At 42.1% G+C, this 25,772-nt stretch overlaps 1 protein-coding gene across 5 annotated transcripts in view; it reads right to left on the bottom strand.

Moving 5' to 3' along the window:
• Window positions 1-25,772, bottom strand: part of LOC110504507 (E3 ubiquitin-protein ligase MID2) — a 247,304-nt gene that overhangs the window by 46,486 nt on the left and 175,046 nt on the right. For 4 of the 5 annotated variants that reach the window (XM_036970549.2, XM_036970547.2, XM_036970548.2 and 1 more), the window contains one exon: window positions 21,465-21,560. The exons of the other annotated variant lie outside the window; for it this stretch is intronic. In XM_036970549.2, coding sequence (XP_036826444.1) covers window positions 21,465-21,560 — 96 coding nt within the window. The remainder of the gene's footprint in view (window positions 1-21,464; window positions 21,561-25,772) is intronic. 5 annotated transcript variants of the gene reach the window in all.

The following is a 25,772-nucleotide window of genomic DNA, read 5'->3' as shown; positions in this document are numbered from 1 at the left end:
CAAACTGCAGAGTCTAAAACTGTTCACCGGGGATACATAACACCTCCGAACACTGATCATCACTCCACAAAGCTCATTATAGCAGTTAGATCCACTTAAATGTGTTAATCACAAACACACACACACACACACAAACACACACACACACACACACAAACCCCATTAATTCCATAAGAGGCATCTTATTAACGGAGGTCGGTAGTCAACAAGGATGGACGCAATGCTCCAACATAACTGTGGATCACTGCACAGCAACATGACGGATTCACCACGCAGATCCACGAGACAGAATAATCTTCTCATACTCCCCGTGTCACCAAATCTCATCCTACGGCCTACACCCTACTGAAACACCGAACCAGGGATACATTATCATCTGAACCAGGGATACATTATCATCTGGAACCAGGGATACATTATCATCATCTGAACCAGGGATACATTATCATCATCTGAACCAGGGATACATTACCATCTGAACCAGGGATACATTATCATCTGGAACCAGGGATACATTATCACCATCTGAACCAGGGATACATTATCATCATCTGAACCAGGGATACATTATCATCTGGAACCAGGGATACATTATCATCATCTGAACCAGGGATACATTATCATGTGAACCAGAGATACATCATTATAATCTGAACCAGAGATACATTATCATCTGAACCAGGGATACATCATTATCATCTGAATCAGAGATACATTATCATCTGAACCAGGGATACATCATTATCATCTGAATCAGAGATACATTATCATCTGAACCAGGGATACATCATTATCATCTGAACCAGGGATACATCATTATCATCAGAACCAGGGATGCATTATCATCTGAACCAGAGATAAATTATCATGTGAACCAGAGATACATTATCATCTGAACCGGGGATACATTATCATCTGAACCGGGGATACATTATCATTTGAACCGGGGATACATTATCATCCGAACCGGGGATACATTATCATGTGAACCAGAGATACATCATTATAATCTGAACCAGAGATACATTATCATCTGAACCAGGGATACATCATTATCATCTGAATCAGAGATACATTATCATCTGAACCAGGGATACATCATTATCATCTGAATCAGAGATACATTATCATCTGAACCAGGGATACATCATTATCATCTGAACCAGGGATACATCATTATCATCAGAACCAGGGATGCATTATCATCTGAACCAGAGATAAATTATCATGTGAACCAGAGATACATCATTACCATCTGAACCAGAGATATATTATCATCTGAACCAGGGATGCATTATTGTCTGAACCAGGGATGCATTATCATCTGAACCAGGGATACATTGTCATCTGAACCAGATATACATTATCATCTGAACCAGGGATACATTATCATCTGAACCGGGGATACATTATCATCTGAACCGGGGATACATTATCATTTGAACCGGGGATACATTATCATCCGAACCGGGGATACATTATCATCTGAACCAGGGATACATTATCATCTGAACCAGGGATACATTGTCATCTGAACCAGAGATACATTATCATCTGAACCAGGGATACATTATCATCTGAACCAGGGATACATTATCATCTGAACCAGGGATACAGTGCATTCAGAAAGTATTCAGACCCCATGGCTTTTTCCACATTTTGTTACGTTACAGCGTTATTCTACAATTGATTCAATTGTATTTTTTCCTCATCAATCTACACACAGTACCCCATAATGACAAAGGAAAAACAGGTTTTTAAGTTTGCTAATTTATTCAAAATAAAAAACTGAAATATCACATTTACACACAGTTGAAGTCGGAAGTTTACATACACTTAGGTTGGAGTCATTAAAACTTTTTCAAACACTCCACACATTTCTTGTTAACAAACTATAGTTTTGGCAAGTCAGTTAGGACATCTACTTTGTGCATGACACAATTCATTTTTCCAACAATTGTTTACAGACAGATTATTTCACTAAAATTCACTGCATCACAATTCTAGTGGGTTAGAATGATTACATACAGTAAATTGACTGCGCCTTTAAACAGCTTGGAAAATTCCAGAAAATGATGTCATAGCTTTAGAAGCTTCTGATAGGCTAATTGACATCATTTGAGTCAATTGGAGGTGTACCTGTGGATGTATTTCAAGGCCTACCTTCAAACTCAGTGCCTCTTTGCTTGACATCATGGGCAAATCAAAAGAAATCAGCCAAGTCCTCAGAAAAACAATTGTAGACCTCCAGAAGTCTGGTTCATCCCTGGGAGCAAATTACAAACACCTGAAGGTACCACGTTCATCTGTACAAACAATAGTACGCAAGTATAAACACCATGGGACCACGCAGCCATCATACCGCTCAGGAAGGAGACGCATTCTGTCTCCTCGAGATGAATGTACTTTGGTGCGAAAAGTGCAAATCAATCCCAGAACAGCAGCAAACGAACTTGTGAAGATGCTGGAGGAAACAGGTACAAAAATATCTATATCCACAGTAAAACAAGTCCTATATCGACATAACCTGAAACGCCGCTCAGCAAGGAAGCAGCCACTGCTCCAAAAAAAGCCATAAAAAAACTGACTACGGTTTGCAAATGCACATGGGAACAAAGATCGTACTTTTTGAAGAAATGTCCTCTGGTCTGATGAAACAAAAATAGAACTGTTTGGCCACAATGACCATCGTTATGTTTGGAGGAAAAAGGGGGAGGTTTCAAGCCGAATAACACCATCCCAACAGTGAAGCACGGGGTGACAGCATCATGTTAGGTATAGCAGGTATATCTCTCTAGTCACCCCCAAAACCAATTCTTTCTTTGGCCGCCTCTCTTTCCAGTTCTCTGCTGCCAATGACTGGAACGAACTACAAAAATCTCTGAAACTGGAAACACTTATCTCCCTCACTAGCTTTAAGCACCAACTGTCAGAGCAGCTCACAGATTACTGCACCTGTACATAGCCCACCTATAATTTAGCCCAAACAACTACCTCTTTCCCAACTGTATTTAATTAATTTATTTATTTTGCTCCTTTACACCCCATTATTTTTATTTCTACTTTGCACATTCTTCCATTGCAAAACTACCATTCCAGTGTTTTACTTGCTATATTGTATTTACTTTGCCACCATGGCCTTTTTGCCTTTACCTCCCTTATCTCACCTCATTTGCTCACATTGTATATAGATTTGTTTATACTGTATTATTGACTGTATGTTTGTTTTACTCCATGTGTAACTCTGTGTCATTGTATCTGTCGATTTAATTAATTTATTTATTTTGCTCCTTTACACCCCATTATTTTTATTTCTACTTTGCACATTCTTCCATTGCAAAACTACCATTCCAGTGTTTTACTTGCTATATTGTATTTACTTTGCCACCATGGCCTTTTTGCCTTTACCTCCCTTATCTCACCTCATTTGCTCACATTGTATATAGATTTGTTTATACTGTATTATTGACTGTATGTTTGTTTTACTCCATGTGTAACTCTGTGTCATTGTATCTGTCGAACTGCTTTGCTTTATCTTGGCCAGGTCGCAATTGTAAATGAGAACTTGTTCTCAACTTGCCTACCTGGTTAAATAAAGGTAAAATAAATAAATAAATAAAAATGTTGTGGGGGTGCTTTGCTGCAGGAGGGACTGGTGCACTTTACAAAATATATGGCAAATTATGTAGATATATTGAAGCAACATCTTAAGACATCAATCAGGAAGTTAAAGCTTGGTCACAAATGGGTCTCTTCCAAATGGACAATGACCCCAAGCATACTTCCAAAGTTGTGGCAAAATGGCTTAAGGACAACAAAGTCAAGGTATTGGAGTGGCCATCACATAGCCCTGACCTCAGTCCTATAGAACATTTGTGAGCAGAACTGAAAAAGCATGTGCGAGCAAGGAGGCCTACAAACCTGACTCAGTTATACCAGCTCTGTCAGGAGGAGTGGGCCAAAATTCACCCAACTTATTGTGGGAAGCTTGTGGAAGGCTACCTGAAATGTTTGACCCAAGTTAAACAATTTAAAGGCAATGCTACCAAATACTAATTGAGTGTATGTTAAGTTCTGACCCACTTGGAATGTGACAAAATAAATAAAAGCTGAAATAAATAATTCTCTCTACTATTCTGACATTTCACATTCTTAAAATAAAGTGGTGATCCTAACTGACCTAAAACAGGGAATTTGTACTAGGATTAAATGTCAGGAATTGTGAAAAACTGTAAATGTATTTGGCTAAGGTGTATGTAAACTTCTGACTTCAACTGTAAGTATTCAGACTCTTTACTCAGTACTTTGTTGAACAACCTTTGGCAGCGATTACAGCCTGGAGTCTTCTTGGGTATGACGCTACAAGCTTGGCACACCTGTATTTCCATTCTTCTCTGCAGATCCTCTCAAGCTCTGTCAGGTTGGATGGGGAGCATTCCTGTCTCAGAGCTCGTACAATTCCTTCGACATCATGGCTTGGTTTTTGTTCTGACATCCACTGTCAACTGTGGGACCTTATATAGACAGGTGTGTGCCTTTCCAAATCATGTCCAATCAATTGAATTTAGTCTCAACCTTTATTCCAGAGGCTGAGTCTAATCCATTGTGGAGGCTGAGTCTAATCCATTGCGGAGGCTGAGTCTAATCCATTGTGGAGGCTGAGTCTAATCCATTGTGGAGGCTGAGTGTAATCCATTGCGGAGGCTGAGTCTAATCCATTGTGGAGGCTGAGTCTAATCCATTACGGAGGCTGAGTCTAATCCATTGCGGAGGCTGAGTCTAATCCATTGCGGAGGCTGAGTCTAATCCATTGCGGAGGCTGAGTCTAATCCATTGCGGAGGCTGAGTCTAATCCATTGTGGAGGCTGAGTCTAGTCCATTGTGGAGGCTGAGTCTAATCCATTGTGGAGGCTGAGTCTAATCCATTGTGGAGGCTGAGTCTAATCCATTGTGGAGGCTGAGTCTAATCCATTGTGGAGGCTGAGTCTAATCCATTGAGGAGGCTGAGTCTAATCCATTGTGGAGGCTGAGTCTAAACCATTGCGGAGGCTGAGTCTAATCCATTGTGGAGGATGAGTCTAATTCATTGCGGAGGCTGAGTCTAATCCATTGCGGAGGCTGAGTCTAATCCATTGCGGAGGCTGAGTCTAATCCATTGTGGAGGCTGAGTCTAGTCCATTGCGGAGGCTGAGTCTAATCCATTGTGGAGGCTGAGTCTAGTCCATTGTGGAGGCTGAGTCTAATCCATTGTGGAGGCTGAGTCTAATCCATTGTGGAGGCTGAGTCTAATCTATTGTGGAGGCTGAGTCTAGTCCATTGTGGAGGCTGAGTCTAATCCATTGCGGAGGCTGAGTCTAATCCATTGTGGAGGCTGAGTCTAATCCATTGCGGAGGCTGAGTCTAGTCCATTGTGGAGGCTGAGTCTAATCCATTGCAGAGGCTGAGTCTAATCTATTGTGGAGGCTGAGTCTAGTCCATTGTGGAGGCTGAGTCTAGTCCATTGTGGAGGCTGAGTCTAATCCATTGTGGAGGCTGAGTCTAATCCATTGTGGAGGCTGAGTCTAGTCCATTGTGGAGGCTGAGTCTAATCCATTGCGGAGGCTGAGTCTAATCCATTGCGGAGGCTGAGTCTAATCCATTGCGGAGGCTGAGTCTAATCCATTGTGGAGGCTGAGTCTAATCCATTGCGGAGGCTGAGTCTAATCCATTGTGGAGGCTGAGTCTAGTCCATTGTGGAGGCTGAGTCTAGTCCATTGTGGAGGCTGAGTCTAATCCATTGTGGAGGCTGAGTCTAATCCATTGTGGAGGCTGAGTCTAATCCATTGTGGAGGCTGAGTCTAGTCCATTGCGGAGGCTGAGTCTAGTCCATTGTGGAGGCTGAGTCTAATCCATTGTGGAGGCTGAGTCTAATCCATTGTGGAGGCTGAGTCTAATCTATTGTGGAGGCTGAGTCTAGTCCATTGTGGAGGCTGAGTCTAATCCATTGCGGAGGCTGAGTCTAATCCATTGTGGAGGCTGAGTCTAATCCATTGCGGAGGCTGAGTCTAGTCCATTGTGGAGGCTGAGTCTAATCCATTGCAGAGGCTGAGTCTAATCTATTGTGGAGGCTGAGTCTAGTCCATTGTGGAGGCTGAGTCTAGTCCATTGTGGAGGCTGAGTCTAATCCATTGTGGAGGCTGAGTCTAATCCATTGTGGAGGCTGAGTCTAGTCCATTGTGGAGGCTGAGTCTAATCCATTGCGGTGGCTGAGTCTAATCCATTGCGGAGGCTGAGTCTAATCCATTGCGGAGGCTGAGTCTAATCCATTGTGGAGGCTGAGTCTAATCCATTGCGGAGGCTGAGTCTAATCCATTGTGGAGGCTGAGTCTAGTCCATTGTGGAGGCTGAGTCTAGTCCATTGTGGAGGCTGAGTCTAATCCATTGTGGAGGCTGAGTCTAATCCATTGTGGAGGCTGAGTCTAATCCATTGTGGAGGCTGAGTCTAGTCCATTGCGGAGGCTGAGTCTAGTCCATTGTGCAGGCTGAGTCTAATCCATTGTGGAGGCTGAGTCTAATCCATTGTGGAGGCTGAGTCTAGTCCATTGTGGAGGCTGAGTCTAGTCCATTGTGGAGGCTGAGTCTAGTCCATTTTGGAGGCTGAGTCTAATCCATTGTGGAGGCTGAGTCTAATCCATTGTGGAGGCTGAGTCTAATCCATTGCGGAGGCTGAGTCTAATCCATTGCGGAGGCTGAGTCTAATCCATTGCGGAGGCTGAGTCTAATCCATTGCGGAGGCTGAGTCTAATCCATTGCGGAGGCTGAGTCTAATCCATTGTGGAGGCTGAGTCTAATCCATTGCGGAGGCTGAGTCTAATCCATTGTGGAGGCTGAGTCTAGTCCATTGTGGAGGCTGAGTCTAGTCCATTGTGGAGGCTGAGTCTAATCCATTGCGGAGCCTGAGTCTAATCCATTGCGGAGGCTGAGTCTAATCCATTGCGGAGGCTGAGTCTAATCCATTGCGGAGGCTGAGTCTAATCCATTGTGGAGGCTGAGTCTAGTCCATTGTGGAGGCTGAGTCTAATCCATTGCGGAGGCTGAGTCTAATCCATTGCGGAGCCTGAGTCTAATCCATTGCGGAGGCTGAGTCTAATCCATTGTGGAGGCTGAGTCTAATCCATTGCGGAGGCTGAGTCTAATCCATTGTGGAGGCTGAGTCTAGTCCATTGTGGAGGCTGAGTCTAGTCCATTGTGGAGGCTGAGTCTAATCCATTGTGGAGGCTGAGTCTAATCCATTGTGGAGGTTGAGTCTAGTCCATTGCGGAGGCTGAGTCTAGTCCATTGTGGAGGCTGAGTCTAATCCATTGTGGAGGCTGAGTCTAATCCATTGTGGAGGCTGAGTCTAGTCCATTGTGGAGGCTGAGTCTAGTCCATTGTGGAGGCTGTGTCTAGTCCATTGTGGAGGCTGAGTCTAATCCATTGTGGAGGCTGAGTCTAATCATTGCGGAGGCTGAGTCTAATCCATTGCGGAGGCTGAGTCTAATCCATTGCGGAGGCTGAGTCTAATCCATTGCGGAGGCTGAGTCTAATCCATTGCGGAGGCTGAGTCTAATCCATTGCGGAGGCTGAGTCTAGTCCATTGTGGAGGCTGAGTCTAATCCATTGTGGAGGCTGAGTCTAATCCATTGTGGAGGCTGAGACTAATCCATTGCGGAGGCTGAGTCTAGTCCATTGTGGAGGCTGAGTCTAATCCATTGTGGAGGCTGAGTCTAATCCATTGTGGAGACTGAGACTAATCCATTGTGGAGGCTGCAGGGATAGCACAGTCAAGGAGAAGGGGAGTGTGGCTAAAATGCACAATGCACTTCTCTCTCCAGAAAGCGCCCTCTCCTGCCAATTTGCGCACATTCATTGTTTCATAATTTCATTGTGGGAATTGTTTGCGTTTGATTGTTAGTGTATATCAATATCAATTATTTATATTACCAGTGGCACATTTACTGTTAATTCCTATAATTTCTAATCTACAATGTTTGTTTGGTTACAGTAATGTCTGTTAATGCATTCAATATTTTATTATTCCAGTCTTTATCATTCTCATCGTAGGAGTAGACACATTGTTTGCAGAGAGCACAACCTATGCTACACTTGTGAGAAACAAGTTTTGATTTATTTCATTCCATTTATGAATTTTGTCATTTTCGTCAGTGTCTTTTGTTTGGAGCTCTCCAATCAATGTTGGAGTAAGGACGTGCACCTGATTACACATAGAAGTAGGACTATAGGTTACCTGGCCTGATTTAAACATATATGTAGGACTATAGGCTACCTGGCCTGATTTACACATGGAAGTAGGCCTATAGGTTACCTGGCCTGATTTACACATAGAAGAAGGCCTATAGGTTACCTGGCCTGATTTACACATAGAAGTAGGACTATAGGCTACCTGGCCTGATTTACACATATAAGTAGGTCTACAGGCTACCTGGCCTGATTTACACATATTAGCAGGACTATAGGCTACCTGGCCTGATTTACACATAGAAGTAGGCATATAGGCTACCTGGCCTGATTTACACATAAAAGTAGTCCTATAGGTTAGCTGGCCTGATTTACACATAAAAGTGGGCCTATAGGCTACCTGGCCTGATTTACACATAGAAGTAGGACTATAGGCTACCTGGCCTGATGTACACATAGAAGTAGGCCTATAGGCTACCTGGCCTGATTTACACATAGAAGTAGGCCTATAGGTTACCTGGCCTGATTTACACATAGAAGTAGGCATATAGGTTACCTGGCCTGATTTACACATAGAAGTAGGCCTATAGGCTACCTGGCCTGATTTACACATAGAAGTAGGACTATAGGCTACCTGGCCTGATTTACACATAGAAGTAGGCCTATAGGCTACCTTGCCTGATTTACACATAGAAGTAGGCCTATAGGCTACCTGGCCTGCTCGCAAATGTAGACATATAAATGTGCCCATTTGGGGATCTGATAGTATTTCTGATTGGCTTAACATACCACCACTAATGAGCTGTGAAGCTTCTCAATGTAATAGTTTCCTTCACCTCCAACATCAAGCAAACAAAGTGTGTTTTTACATCCATTGAGAATGACAATAGTTCCTCAATGTATTTGGACAATCTTTCCAGGTCTCTTCCTTTCCATAACCACTCAAGGTTAAATGTCAGGCTCTGATCCAGTGGAAACATCATAAATTAGGCCTACTTTATTGCTTCTTATCTCTTGCGCAAATAGCCCACAGCTGTGTCTGTCCCAAATTCACTGGCAGAATATTTTATACAATGTTGCAAGTTTGCTAGTGAAAGATTCAAGCCTTATCAAAGTTAATAGTTGATACAATGTTTCAAGTTGGGTGCAGACAGGCCATGTGTGGCCAATGTGATTTATAGGATATTTATTTTTATCAGGATATTTTCTATCTGCTTTGTTTTATTTATAGGCTTTACACGGGGCGGCAGGTGGTTAGAGCGTTGGACTAGTAACCGGAAGGTTGCAAGTTCGAATCCCCGAGCTGACAAGGTACAAATCTGTCGTTCTGCCCCTGAACAGGCAGTTAACCCACTGTTCCTAGGCCGTCATTGAAAATAAGAATTTGTTCTTAACTGAATTGCCTAGTAAGGTAAAATTAAAATAAAAAAAACACAGTTGGTAATGACAATAGAAGTAACTTTTTAGGTTTGTGTCATTTTCCTTTAGATTTGGATAGAATTTTGATTAACCACATGAAAACGATTTTGAAAATACTGAAAACGTTATTATAAATTTAAATTAAATTGTTCCACGGAAATGTGCATATGAAAATCATAACTGGCACGCAGATCGGGTAGAAATGGTAAGAAACATCGGCATTCAACATGAGAAAAGTTGCCGACTCCTCGTGTAGCCTATTACAGGCAACTTCAGGAGAGTAACGGCAGAATGTGTGAAAGCCAGCAGGAGCAGGACGAGGATGATCCGGTCCGGGTAAGGCTTTTCTCTTCTGGTTATCTTGATCTCTGGCTCCCTCTTGAGTCATTTGTGTCTTATTTCTTCAAACAGTGTGCTTAAAGCATCAGACAAGCTCAATGCATGTATCAGTGAAGGCTGCTGAGGGGAGGACGGCTCATAATAACGTCTGGAACGAAGCAAATGGAATGTCATCAAACACATGGAAACCATGGAAACCATGTGTATGATGTATTTCATACCATTCCACTGATTCCGCTCCAGTCATTACCACAACCCCCGTTCTCTTGTGGCATATATCGTTGATTTTATTAAAAATGTTTAAAAATTTCAACCAAACGATTGGTCGAAAGAACAGACGTCTTTCGGTCATCAATATTTTTTGTTGTTGTCGGGGGCCTAATACTGTCTGTCGGTCTGCCTGCTTGCCTGTCTGCCTGTCTGTCTGTCTGCCCGCCCGCCCGCCCGCCCGCCCGTCCGCCCGCCCGCCCGCCCGTCTGTCTGTCTGTCTGTCTGTCCTCTCATCACTCTATATCTCTATCATCATGTTCTCTCATATTTTCTCCAGCAAGGTCTCTCTCTTATATGCCTACACACACACACACACACACACACACACACACACACACACACACACACACTCTCTCTCTCTCTCTCACACATGCCTGCAATTGCGCATGTACACATACAAACACGCACACACGCATGTACACACACTCTCTCTCTTACATGCCTGCAATTGCGCATGTACACATACAAACACGCACGCACACACGCACACACACACACACACACACACACACACACACACACACACACACACACACACACACACACACACACACACACACACACACACACACACACACACACACACACACACAGACCCGCTGGCTGGGGTGTATCATGTTTTATTGATGATCTCAGCTCTCTCATTAAACCACAACAGCAGTAGCAACACGTCTCAGTGAAAACACTGATATCTACTCACACACAGGGAGACAGAGGGGGAGGGGGGGGGGGACACCTGGTAACCCACTGTGTTGTGTGAAGTGCTGAAAGACTATATAAAAGGTGAAAGAGAGTACAAAGGAAACAGCACGCAACCCCAGATAACAGAATGAGGGCCTGGGTTCTTTTAAATGCCCACTCTGTGATTATTTAAAGCCGTTCTTGATCATTTAAATCAATGATGTATACCAATTGATTTATATAGCAAGAAAATAAGTGGGGGAGCTGCTGTTTTGTTTAGTTGTTTTTTAAATTGCGGACTGGGCCTTTTAACGCGAGCAGAACGGGGAGGAGCCGAAGAGGAGTGAAGGATTCATGGTGAGAGGCTGATGTTTGTCACAGCAGTGATTAGTGCTGGTCTCTCCTCCAGCCTGACAGATTAAACAGGATTCAGAATATAGAAAGTGGCTAAGTGCACATCCACAAGTCACTAGAGACCTCCCTGTCCTGTCCTGCACTCCCCAGCAAAAAGACCAATGAGATCTGTTAAAATATGGATGGCTGTGGCATATGTCAACTAAACACCCAGCGTACTGTACACATCACCAAGTCGATTATACTACTAACACAATCTAAGCTAAACACACAGACAAAACCAAGATACATTCAAACTATTGTTAAAGAAAAAAAACAGAGAAAATAAACAGCTCTGGAGAAAAACACTCATCAGCTTATAAATGAGGGTATCTGTCAAACTATACCTGAAGGCAGATATAGTTGAAGGCAGATATAGCTGAAGACAGATATAGCTGAAGACAGATATAGTTGAAGGCAGATAAAGCTGAAGCCAGATATAGCTGAAGGCAGATATAGCTGAAGGCAGATATAGCTGAAGCCAGATATAGTTGAAGGCAGATATAGCTGAAGGCAGATATAGTTGAAGGCAGATATAGTTGAAGGCAGATATAGCTGAAGGCAGATATAGCTGAAGGCAGATATAGTTGAAGGCAGATATAGCTGAAGGCAGATATAGTTGAAGGCAGATATAGCTGAAGGCAGATATAGCTGAAGGCAGATATAGCTGAAGACAGATATAGCTGAAGGCAGATATAGTTGAAGGCAGATATAGCTGAAGGCAGATATAGCTGAAGGCAGATATAGCTGAAGGCAGATATAGTTGAAGACAGATATAGTTGAAGGCAGATATAGTTGAAGGCAGATATAGCTGAAGGCAGATATAGTTGAAGGCAGATATAGCTGAAGGCAGATATAGCTGAAGGCAGATATAGCTGAAGACAGATATAGTTGAAGGCAGATAAAGACAGATATAGTTGAAGACAGATATAGCTGAAGGCATATATAGTTGAAGACAGATATAGTTGAAGGCAGATATAGTTGAAGGCAGATATAGCTGAAAACAGATATAGCTGAAGGCAGATATAGTTGAAGGCAGATATAGCTGAAGGCAGCGTTGCTATGCCGTTACTATAGAACCCACCGGCAGATTCACAGTCCTGGTTTTGATCATATCATCTTGGAGAGAGAGATAACTGTATGCAACGCAGCAACAACAGAAAAATCCAGGTCACACCAGAACTGTATAGAGCCCCATGCAGCCAGTCAGCCCTCTGTTGTTGTGATGCATTATTAGTGAGCTGTGTTTCTCCCTCCTTTCTCCCTGCATGAAGTGTTACAGAACAGATACAAAGCACTCTCCTATCTCCTCCTAGCAGGGAGGCTTCTGGGAAGAAACAGAAACACACAAACATACACACAGACAGACAGACACAGACACACACACACACACACACACACACACACACACACACACACACACACACACACACACACACACACACACAGACACCCTATTTTCATTAGCGTAGTGCCTTAGCATTACCCAAAACAAGGTATACTATGCTTCTCTTCAGAATAACCAAGCGTTTCACACAAACATCACACCAGAGAATAGCTAGCAACTAGCATCCATAAGTCAATTCATTTTTTACATTGATAATGAGCTTTTAACAGTTTGTTTTAACACGTTCTCTTCACGGCCAAGTTGGTCGCATAGCTAACTCATTAATTATGAATACAAGAGGAACAGATTGCTGCTGAGCCATATCTGTATGTGGGCAGAGGAGAAGGACACCAGTTGGGAGACACGGGGGAAGTGGAGGGAAGACAAACACTTTTTATGGACAGTTTCTTCTATAATTTAATCTGATGCTCTGAATGAACAGCTAAACTGTAGGTCTCCATAACACAGAGATCCTTCCTCACTAGTGACCTATATCTCTGTATAGGTGACCCTGTCTCCCTCTGACTAGTGATCTATATCTCTGTATAGGTGACCCTGTCTCCCTCTGACTAGTGATCTATATCTCTGTAATAGGTGACCCTGTCTCCCTCTACTTAAATCACCAACCCTTCAATTTAAAGACTTCACTGGGAATAGACTGGGAGAGAATATAGCTGAAATGAAAGATCTCGTTGGGAACAGGCCGGGAGATAAATAACTCCTCAACAGACAGGTGAGGACTGATAACCTGCAGCCACTTGCAGTTCTTTGATGTACTCCAAGACCTTTGATGTACTCCAAGACCTTTGATGTACTCCAAGACCCTGACGTACTCCAAGACCCTGACGTACTCCAAGACCCTGATGTACTCCAAGACCCTGACGTACTCCAAGACCCTGACGTACTCCAAGACCTTTGATGTACTCCAAGACCCTGATGTACTCCAAGACCCTGACGTACTCCAAGACACTGATGTACTCCAAGACCCTGACGTACTCCAAGACACTGATGTACTCCAAGACCCTGATGTACTCCAAGGCCTTTGATGTACTCCAAGACCCTGATGTACTCCAAAACCTTGATGTACTCCAAGACCTTTGATGTACTCCAAGACCTTTGATGTACTCCAAGACCCTGACGTACTCCAAGACACTGATGTACTCCAAGACCCTGACGTACTCCAAGACACTGATGTACTCCAAGACCCTGATGTACTCCAAGGCCTTTGATGTACTCCAAGACCCTGATGTACTCCAAAACCTTGATGTACTCCAAGACCTTTGATGTACTCCAAGACCCTGATGTACTCCAAGACCTTTGATGTACTCCAAGACCCTGATGTACTCCAAGACCTTTGATGTACTCCAAGACCCTGACGTACTCCAAGACACTGATGTACTCCAAGACCCTGATGTACTCCAAGGCCTTTGATGTACTCCAAGACCCTGATGTACTCCAAAACCTTGATGTACTCCAAGACCTTTGATGTACTCCAAGACCCTGATGTACTCCAAGACCTTTGATGTACTCCAAGACCCTGATGTACTCCAAGACCTTTGATGTACTCCAAGACATTTGATGTACTCCAAGACATTTGATGTACTCCAAGACCTTTGATGTACTCCAAGACCTTTGATGTACTCCAAGACCCTGATGTACTCCAAGACCTTTGATGTACTCCAAGACCCTGATGTACTCCAAGACCTTTGATGTACTCCAAGACCTTTGATGTACTCCAAAGCTGGAGTGCTGAAATAACAACATTCTTTATAACAAGGTGAGGTGAAGTCTCTCATGGTGACAGTTTTTTTTTTAATACTAATAGCTGTTTCTAAGGTAACAGTAACTCCTTTAAAAACATTTTGTTTTTAGTTATAATCGCTGTCACCTCTTAAAAGGTTATTTTGATTTTATTTATTAGGATTCCCATTAGCCGACGCCAATGGAGACAGCTAGTCTTACTGGAGCGGCTGACTCGTAACGAAAAATACATTACAGACAAAATAGTTTTTTATGTTGAAATAAGTTTAAAAAAAACATTAACACGCAGTGTGTGTGTGTGTGTGTGTGTGTGAGTGTGTGTGTGTGTGTGTGTGTGTGTGTATCTATCAGTTCCACATGTATGTCAACACATACACCCAACCAGTAGGTCATTGTGAACAGAGGCGTTGAGGTGTTACCATCATTAGTTTTTTTTTTTTAAACCTGGTTTTGCTTTTCACTTAACCTTTAACCGATGGAAGGGAGATCCGGCTCACTCACGGCTCTGTATAACACTGTACCTTCGGGATCTGGGGGGACTGTACAGAGAAGATCTCATGACGATGAAATAACCTTGCCTTGCGATAAGCTGCAGCGCAGCGGCCATTTTGTCAGACTCGGGGTCAAGCAGTTGTCCTAGAACTTCCTCCTCTTCCAGGCGTGACGATGATGGTCATTTCTGGAAGGTTACTGTATGAAAGCACGGAGAGGATCTCACGACAACGTTTGAATGTCATTTTTTTTCTCCGGTCTTGAGGTAGAACATCTGGCTTTTCTAAGAGTCAAGGTCCAAAGGAAAGGCATAATTTCAGTGTGTGGTTCTCAATAGTTCTGAGATTACTGAATGGCAGCCCTATTACCTATGGGCCCTGGTCAAAAGTAGTGCACTATATAGGGAATAGGGTGCCATTCTGGTCAAAAGTAGTGCACTCTATAGGGAACAGGGTGCCATTTGGGTCACATCCTCAGACTCAGGAGGTAAATATTGGACAGCTGGCAGCATCACTACTCTAGAAGCCTGAGACGGTAAATATTGGACAGCATCACTACTCTAGAAGCCTGAGATGGTAAATATTGGACAGCATCACTACTCTAGAAGCCTGAGATGGTAAATATTGGACAGCATCACTACTCTAGAAGCCTGAGATGGTAAATATTGGACAGCATCACTACTCTAGAAGCCTGAGATGGTAAATATTGGACAGCATCACTACTCTAGAAGCCTGAGATGGTAAATATTGGACAGCATCACTACTCTAGAAGCCTGAGATGGTAAATATTGGACAGCTGGCAGTATCACTACACTAGAAGCCTGAGATGTCATTAACAAACCAATATCCCTCGATTGATTATACAGCCCCCCCCCCCCTCCCACCCACCACCCTGAACCGTGGCTGGCTCTATCCTTGATGCTTAGCCGGACACTGTCCCTCCTCATTGGTTGAACCCATGCAGAGATAGAGATTTGTACATTGAGTTTCTGTCCAATGTAAAATGGAGGGTTTTTCTCTCATGGACACCATTTGACTTTAGTCATCAGTATTTACTCACTCCTGTATCTCTGACTCTAACGGTTAATTACAGATTTACCACCACAGTATACACTTAGAGACAGAGACATCAGCAGATACACCAAAGTTTAATACTGTTTCCCAGTTGGAGGATTCCCCACAATGCATTGCATTCAGATGCCTACCAGCAGTATCTCTGATGTGAAATTTTGCAATTGGGGGAATGTCAGCACTGTAAGAGGGAATAAGCAAGGCATATTAAATAATGTAATGTCAACCTGATGTAACAGTGGAATCTGACTGGAATGAGATCAAGGACTTCATTGTTTTGGTTCCAGAGCCATCTGCAAACCCAGGGAATTTTTGTAATATTTACCACCTGTTGACAGATCTGACTGAGATAATCACCTCTACCTGTTGACAGATCTGACTGAGATAATCACCTTCACCTGTTGACAGATCTGACTGAGATAATCACCTCTACCTGTTGACAGATCTGACTGAGATAATCACCTTTACCTGTTGACAGATCTGACTGAGATAATCACCTCTACCTGTTGACAGATCTGACTGAGATAACCACCTCTACCTGTTGACAGATCTGACTGAGATAATCACCTCTACCTGTTGACAGATCTGACTGACTGACTCACCTCTACCTGTTGACAGATCTGACTGAGATAAGCACCTCTACCTGTTGACAGATCTAACTGAGATAATCACCTCTACCTGTTGACAGATCTGACTGAGATAATCACCTCTACCTGTTGACAGATCTAACTGAGATAATCACCTCTACCTGTTGACAGATCTGACTGAGATAATCACCTAGGGTTGTGAAGGTGATGACATTTTGTCAGACAGTTACTGTCATACAAATGCATGCCGGTCGACCATGAATTAACATAAACACGTTTAGCATCTCAAAGCCTCCACGCATAAAAGACGCATTTGGAACAGCATTCAATATTCAAAAAAAAAAAAGCATAATACATCTATTTAATATTCACCATCACAATAAATCCATGATTTATTTTATTCAGGTCTAAAGAAACATTATGATAGGAAGAAAATGAATTTCAGAAGAACAGAGTATGAGTTGGTCCACTGTATGTTATCTGGCTATGCTCTGTGCCATCGGCTGTAGACTTGTTCATTTAGCAGACAATATATGCTTATAATTCCTGTGCCATTATCTTATAAGATATGATTTTATAGTAAGAAGAATATAATTAACCAATAAGGCCCGAGGAGGTGTGGTATTTGGCCAATATACCACGGCTAAGGGCTGTTCTTAGGCACGACGCACACCCCATCAGACAATGCTCTATTTAAATCTTATCTTTGCTAATATGTCAAATTAGTTTAGATTTAAAGTATAATGGTCCATTATCAAATAGGCAGGAACAGGGGCAGGGGAAAAATGACATGTCTCCCGTATGCACTCGAATGGAGGCGTGTTCGTTTTTTCAATCATGCCAGATAAGCACCTACAAACGTATTAGTATTATATACACATATTAAGCTAGTCTGGGAAATAAACATATTAGTATTATATACACATATTAAGCTAGTCTGGGAAATAAACATATTAGTATTATATACACATATTAAGCTAGTCTGGGAAATAAACATATTAGTATTATATACACATATTAAGCTAGTCTGGGAAATAAACGTATTAGTATTATATACACATATTAAGCTAGTCTGGGAAATAAACATATTAGTATTATATACACATATTAAGCTAGTCTGGGAAATAAACATATTAGTATTATATACACATATTAAGCTAGTCTGGGAAATAAACATATTAGTATTATATACACATATTAAGCTAGTCTGGGAAATAAACGTATTAGTATTATATACACATATTAAGCTAGTCTGGGAAATAAACGTATTAGTATTATATACACATATTAAGCTAGTCTGGGAAATAAACATATTAGTATTATATACACATATTAAGCTAGTCTGGGAAATAAACATATTAGTATTATATACACATATTAAGCTAGTCTGGGAAATAAACATATTAGTATTATATACACATATTAAGCTAGTCTGGGAAATAAACATATTAGTATTATATACACATATTAAGCTAGTCTGGGAAATAAACATATTAGTATTATATACACATTTTAAGCTAGTCTGGGAAATAAACATATTAGTATTATATACACATATTAAGCTAGTCTGGGAAATAAACATATTAGTATTATATACACATTTTAAGCTAGTCTGGGAAATAAACATATTAGTATTATATACACATATTAAGCTAGTCTGGGAAATAAACATATTAGTATTATATACACATATTAAGCTAGTCTGGGAAATAAACATATTAGTATTATATACACATATTAAGCTAGTCTGGGAAATAAACGTATTAGTATTATATACACATATTAAGCTAGTCTGGGAAATAAACGTATTAGTATTATATACACATATTAAGCTAGTCTGGGAAATAAACATATTAGTATTATATACACATATTAAGCTAGTCTGGGAAATAAACGTATTAGTATTATATACACATATTATGCTACTCTGATAGATAGATACTTCTCTATTCAGTGGCAACCATTAAAAACTCTGCTTTCACACAAGATTTCATAAATGTCTGGGTTTATTTCATTCCACGCATCAACCACTGTTTCAGGAGCCTTCGTATTTCTGTGAGTTATTATGTTATAATTAAGTCTATGATTTGATATTTGACAGAGCAGTCCGACTGAGCGTTGGTAGGCAGCAGCAGGCTCGTAAGCATTCATCCAAACAGCACTTTCGCGCTGTGCTTCAAGCATTGCGCTGTTTATGACTTCAAGCCTATCAACTCCCGAGATGAGGCTGGTGTAACCGATGTGAAATGGCTAGCTAGTTAGCGGTGGTGCGCGCTAGTGGCGTTTCAATCGGTGACGTCACTTGCTCTGAGACCTTGAAGTAGTAGTTCCCCTTGCTCTGCAAGGGCCGCGGCTTTTGTGGAGCGATGGATAACGATGCTTTGAGGGTGACTGTTGTCGATGTGTTCCTGGTTCGAGCCCAGGTAGGGGCGAGGAGAGGGACGGAAGCTATACTGTTACACTGGCAATACTAAAGTGCCTATAAGAACATCCAATAGTCAAAGGTATATGAAATACAAATGATATAGAGAGAAATAGTTATATAATTCCTATAATAACTACAACCTAAAACTTCTTACCTGGGAATATTGAAGACTCATGTTAAAAGGAATCACCAGCTTTCATATGTTCTCATGTTCTGAGCAAGGAACTGAAATGTTAGCTTTCTTACATGGCACATATTGCACTTTTACTTTCTCCTAAAATACTTTGTTTTTGCATTATTTAAACCAAATTTAACGTTTCATTATTTATTTGAGGCTAAATAGATTTTATTGATGTATTATATTAAGTTAAAATAAAAGTGTTAATTCAGTAATGTTGTAATTGTCATTATTACAAATAAATAAATACATTTTAAAAAATTGTCCGATTAATCGGTATCGGCTTTTTTGGGTCCTCCAATAATCATTTGCATTGATGTCAGAGCGGTTAGAGAGACAATAGAGCTCTCGGTACCAGGCCATTAGGACCTGATGGAGGGACAATAGAGCTCTGGGTACCAGTCCATTACGACCTGACGGAGGGACAATAGAGCCCTGAGTACCAGACCATTAGTAACCTGATGGAGGGACAATAGAGCCCTGAGTACCAGACCATTAGGACCTGATGGAGGGACAATAGAGGCATGAGTACCAGACCATTAGGACCTGATGGAGGGACAATAGAGCCCTGAGTGAGTACCAGACCATTAGGACCTGATGGAGGGACAATAGAGGCCTGAGTACCAGACCATTAGGACCTGATGGAGGGACAATAGAGGCCTGAGTACCAGACCATTAGGACCTGATGGAGGGACAATAGAGGCCTGAGTACCAGACCATTAGCTAGCGAGTTGGTTAATACCAAAGCATGTCCAGAATGCGTAAGAGGAGATAACCGTGACTCGAACGGTCACATGGAATTTGACTGTGGTCATGGTAACACGGTCACATGGAATTTGACTTTGGTCATGGTAACACGGTCACATGGAGTTTTACTGTGGTCATGGTAACACAGTCACATGGAGTTTGACTGCGGTCATGGTAACATGGTCACATGGAGTTTTACTGTGGTCATGGTAACACGTCACATGGAGTTTTACTGTGGTCATGGTAACACGGTCACATGGAATTTGACTGCGGTCATGGTAACACGGTCACATGGAATTTGACTGCGGTCATGGTAACACGGTCACATGGAGTTTGACTGCGGTCATGGTAACACAGTCACATGGAGTTTGACTGCGGTCATGGTAACATGGTCACATGGAGTTTTACTGTGGTCATGGTAACACGGTCACATGGAATTTGACTTTGGTCATGGTAACACGGTCACATGGAGTTTTACTGTGGTCATGGTAACACAGTCACATGGAGTTTGACTGCGGTCATGGTAACATGGTCACATGGAGTTTTACTGTGGTCATGGTAACACGTCACATGGAGTTTTACTGTGGTCATGGTAACACGGTCACATGGAATTTGACTGCGGTCATGGTAACACGGTCACATGGAGTTTGACTGCGGTCATGGTAACACAGTCACATGGAGTTTGACTGCGGTCATGGTAACATGGTCACATGGAGTTTTACTGTGGTCATGGTAACACGTCACATGGAGTTTGACTGTGGTCATGGTAACACGGTCACATGGAATTTGACTGCGGTCATGGTAACACGGTCACATGGAGTTTGACTGCGGTCATGGTAACACAGTCACATGGAGTTTGACTGCGGTCATGGTAACACGGTCACATGGAGTTTTACTGTGGTCATGGTAACACGTCACATGGAGTTTTACTGTGGTCATGGTAACACGGTCACATGGAATTTGACTGTGGTCATGGTAACACGGTCACATGGAATTTGACTGTGGTCATGGTAACACGGTCACATGGAGTTTTACTGTGGTCATGGTAACACGGTCATATGGAATTTGACTGTGGTCATGGTAACACGGTCACATGGAGTTTTACTGTGGTCATGGTAACACAGTCACATGGAGTTTTACTGTGGTCATGGTAACACGGTCACATGGAGTTTTACTGTGGTCATGGTAACACGGTCACATGGAATTTGACTGTGGTCATGGTAACACGGTCACATGGAATTTGACTGTGGTCATGGTAACATGGTCACATGGAGTTTTACTGTGGTCATGGTAACACGGTCACATGGAGTTTTACTGTGGTCATGGTAACACGGTCACATGGAGTTTTACTGTGGTCATGGTAACACGGTCACATGGAATTTGACTGTGGTCATGGTAACACGGTCACATGGAATTTGACTGTGGTCATGGTAACACGGTCACATGGAATTTGACTGTGGTCATGGTAACACGGTCACAGAAACAGCCCTCGACTCACCTCAACCTGCTGACAGATCTGGATGAGTTTGGCCATCTGGTTCTCCAGCTCACTGTTTCTCTTCACCAGGTTGGTGAGGTTGTTCTCCAGGGTTTGCTGTTTGGGACAGGCAGAGGAACAGGCCAGTGAGATATAAAAGAAGGGTACCCGGAAGAAATAACCAAATGCACCTTTGCTCGAAAGGGGGAAAACACACTAACAGGAACGTTGGCCATGTGCAGTGGATGCCCATCCTATTGTCTCTGACCACTGAACATCGGACATTATTTCTCTACATTTCCATCTGAACTACAGGTTACAGTCCCCAATAAACCATCTGAACTACAGGTTACAGTCCCTCAATAAACCATCTGAACTACAGGTTATAGTCCCCAATAAACCATCTGAACTACAGGTTATAGTCCCCAATAAACCATCTGAACTACAGGTTACAGTCCCTCAATAAACCATCTGAACTACAGGTTATAGTCCCCAGTAAACCATCTGAACTACAGGTTATAGTCCCCAATAAACCATCTGAACTACAGGTTATAGTCCCCAATAAACCATCTGAACTACAGGTTATAGTCCCCAATAAACCATCTGAACTACAGGTTATAGTCCCCAATAAACCATCTGAACTACAGGTTACAGTCCCTCAATAAACCATCTGAACTACAGGTTATAGTCCCCAATAAACCATCTGAACTACAGGTTATAGTCCCCAATAAACCATCTGAACTACAGGTTATAGTCCCCAATAAACCATCTGAACTACAGGTTATAGTCCCCAATAAACCATCTGAACTACAGGTTACAGTCCCCCAATAAACCATCTGAACTACAGGTTACAGTCCCCAATAAACCATCTGAACTACAGGTTACAGTCCCCCAATAAACCATTTGAACTACAGGTTACAGTCCCCAATAAACCATCTGAACTACAGGTTATAGTCCCCAATAAACCATCTGAACTACAGGTTACAGTCCCCCAATAAACCATTTGAACTACAGGTTACAGTCCCCAATAAACCATCTGAACTACAGGTTACAGTCCCCAATAAACCATCTGAAATACAGGTTATAGTCCCTCAATAAACCGTCTGAACTACAGGTTATAGTCCCCAATAAACCATCTGAACTACAGGTTATAGTCCCTCAATAAACCGTCTGAACTACAGGTTATAGTCCCTCAATAAACCATCTGAACTACAGGTTATAGTCCCCAATAAACCATCTGAACTACAGGTTACAGTCCCCAATAAACCATCTGAACTACAGGTTATAGTCCCCAATAAACCATCTGAACTACAGGTTATAGTCCTCAATAAACCATCTGAACTACAGGTTACAGTCCCCAATAAACCATCTGAACTACAGGTTACAGTCCCCAATAAACCATCTGAACTACAGGTTATAGTCCCCAATAAACCATCTGAACTACAGGTTACAGTCCCCAATAAACCATCTGAACTACAGGTTATAGTCCCCAATAAACCATCCGAACTACAGGTTATAGTCCCCAATAAACCATCTGAACTACAGGTTATAGTCCCCAATAAACCATCTGAACTACAGGTTATAGTCCCCAATAAACCATCTGAACTACAGGTTACAGTCCCCAATAAACCATCTGAACTACAGGTTATAGTCCCCAATAAACCATCTGAACTACAGGTTATAGTCCCCAGTGAACCATCTGAACTACAGGTTATAGTCCCCAATAAACCATCTGAACTACAGGTTATAGTCCCCAATAAACCATCTGAACTACAGGTTACAGTCCCCAATAAACCATCTGAACTACAGGTTATAGTCCCAAGTGAACCATCTGAACTACAGGTTATAGTCCCCAGTGAACCATCTGAACTACAGGTTATAGTCCCTCAATAAACCATCTGAACTACAGGTTATAGTCCCTCAATAAACCATCTGAACTACAGGTTATAGTCCCCAATAAACCATCTGAACTACAGGTTATAGTCCCCAATAAACCATCTGAACTACAGGTTACAGTCCCCAATAAACCATCTGAACTACAGGTTATAGTCCCCAGTGAACCATCTGAACTACAGGTTATAGTCCCCAATAAACCATCTGAACTACAGGTTATAGTCCCCAATAAACCATCTGAACTACAGGTTATAGTCCCCAATAAACCATCTGAACTACAGGTTACAGTCCCCAATAAACCATCTGAACTACAGGTTATAGTCCCCAATAAACCATCTGAACTACAGGTTATAGTCCCCAGTGAACCATCTGAACTACAGGTTATAGTCCCCAGTGAACCATCTGAACTACAGGTTATAGTCCCCAATAAACCATCTGAACTACAGGTTATAGTCCCCAATAAACCATCTGAACTACAGGTTATAGTCCCCAATAAACCATCTGAACTACAGGTTATAGTCCCCAATAAACCATCTGAACTACAGGTTATAGTCCCCAGTGAACCATCTGAACTACAGGTTATAGTCCCCAGTGAACCATCTGAACTACAGGTTATAGTCCCCAGTGAACCATCTGAACTACAGGTTATAGTCCCCAGTGAACCATCTGAACTACAGGTTATAGTCCCCAGTGAACCATCTGAACTACAGGTTATAGTCCCTCAATAAATCATCTGAACTACAGGTTATAGTCCCCAATAAACCATCTGAACAACAGGTTATAGTCCCCAGTGAACCATCTGAACTACAGGTTATAGTCCCCAGTGAACAATCTGAACTACAGGTTACAGTCCCCAATAAACCATCTGAACTACAGGTTATAGTCCCCAATAAACCATCTGAACTACAGGTTATAGTCCCTCAATAAACCATCTGAACTACAGGTTATAGTCCCCAATAAACCATCTGAACTACAGGTTATAGTCCCCAATAAACCATCTGAACTACAGGTTACAGTCCCCAGTGAACCATCTGAACTACAGGTTATAGTCCCCAATAAACCATCTGAACTACAGGTTATAGTCCTCAATAAACCATCTGAACTACAGGTTATAGTCCCCAATAAACCATCTGAACTACAGGTTATAGTCCCCAATAAACCATCTGAACTACAGGTTATAGTCCTCAATAAACAATCTGAACTACAGGTTATAGTCCCCAATAAACCATCTGAACTACAGGTTATAGTCCCCAATAAACCATCTGAACTACAGGTTACAGTCCCCAGTGAACCATCTGAACTACAGGTTATAGTCCCCAGTGAACCATCTGAACTACAGGTTATAGTCCTCAATAAACCATCTGAACTACAGGTTATAGTCCCCAATAAACCATCTGAACTACAGGTTATAGTCCCCAATAAACCATCTGAACTACAGGTTATAGTCCCCAGTGAACCATCTGAACTACAGGTTACAGTCCCCAATAAACCATCTGAACTACAGGTTATAGTCCCCAATAAACCATCTGAACTACAGGTTATAGTCCCCAATAAACCATCTGAACTACAGGTTATAGTCCCCAATAAACCATCTGAACTACAGGTTATAGTCCCCAGTGAACCATCTGAACTACAGGTTATAGTCCCCAATAAACCATCTGAACTACAGGTTATAGTCCCCAGTGAACCATCTGAACTACAGGTTATAGTCCCCAATAAACCATCTGAACTACAGGTTATAGTCCCTCAATAAACCATCTGAACTACAGGTTACAGTCCCCAGTGAACCATCTGAACTACAGGTTATAGTCCTCAATAAACCATCTGAACTACAGGTTACAGTCCCCAGTGAACCATCTGAACTACAGGTTATAGTCCCCAATAAACCATCTGAACTACAGGTTACAGTTCCCAGTGAACCATCTGAACTACAGGTTATAGTCCCCAATAAACCATCTGAACTACAGGTTATAGTCCCCAATAAACCATCTGAACTACAGGTTACAGTCCCCAATGAACCATCTGAACTACAGGTTATAGTCCCCAATAAACCATCTGAACTACAGGTTACAGTCCCCAATAAACCATCTGAACTACAGGTTACAGTCCCCAATAAACCATCTGAACTACAGGTTACAGTCCCCAATAAACCATCTGAACTACAGGTTATAGTCCCCAGTGAACCATCTGAACTACAGGTTACAGTCCCCAATAAACCATCTGAACTACAGGTTATAGTCCCCAATAAACCATCTGAACTACAGGTTATAGTCCCCAATAAACCATCTGAACTACAGGTTATAGTCCCCAATAAACCATCTGAACTACAGGTTATAGTCCTCAATAAACCATCTGAACTACAGGTTATAGTCCTCAATAAACCATCTGAACTACAGGTTATAGTCCTCAATAAACCATCTGAACTACAGGTTACAG

Source organism: Oncorhynchus mykiss, chromosome 25 (genome assembly GCF_057628025.1).
Source record: "Oncorhynchus mykiss isolate SJ-2025 chromosome 25, ASM5762802v1, whole genome shotgun sequence".
Classification (NCBI taxonomy): Eukaryota; Metazoa; Chordata; class Actinopteri; order Salmoniformes; family Salmonidae; genus Oncorhynchus; species Oncorhynchus mykiss.
The sequence above is the reverse complement of the archived record's forward strand: the minus strand, read 5'-3'. Positions and strand labels throughout refer to the sequence as shown.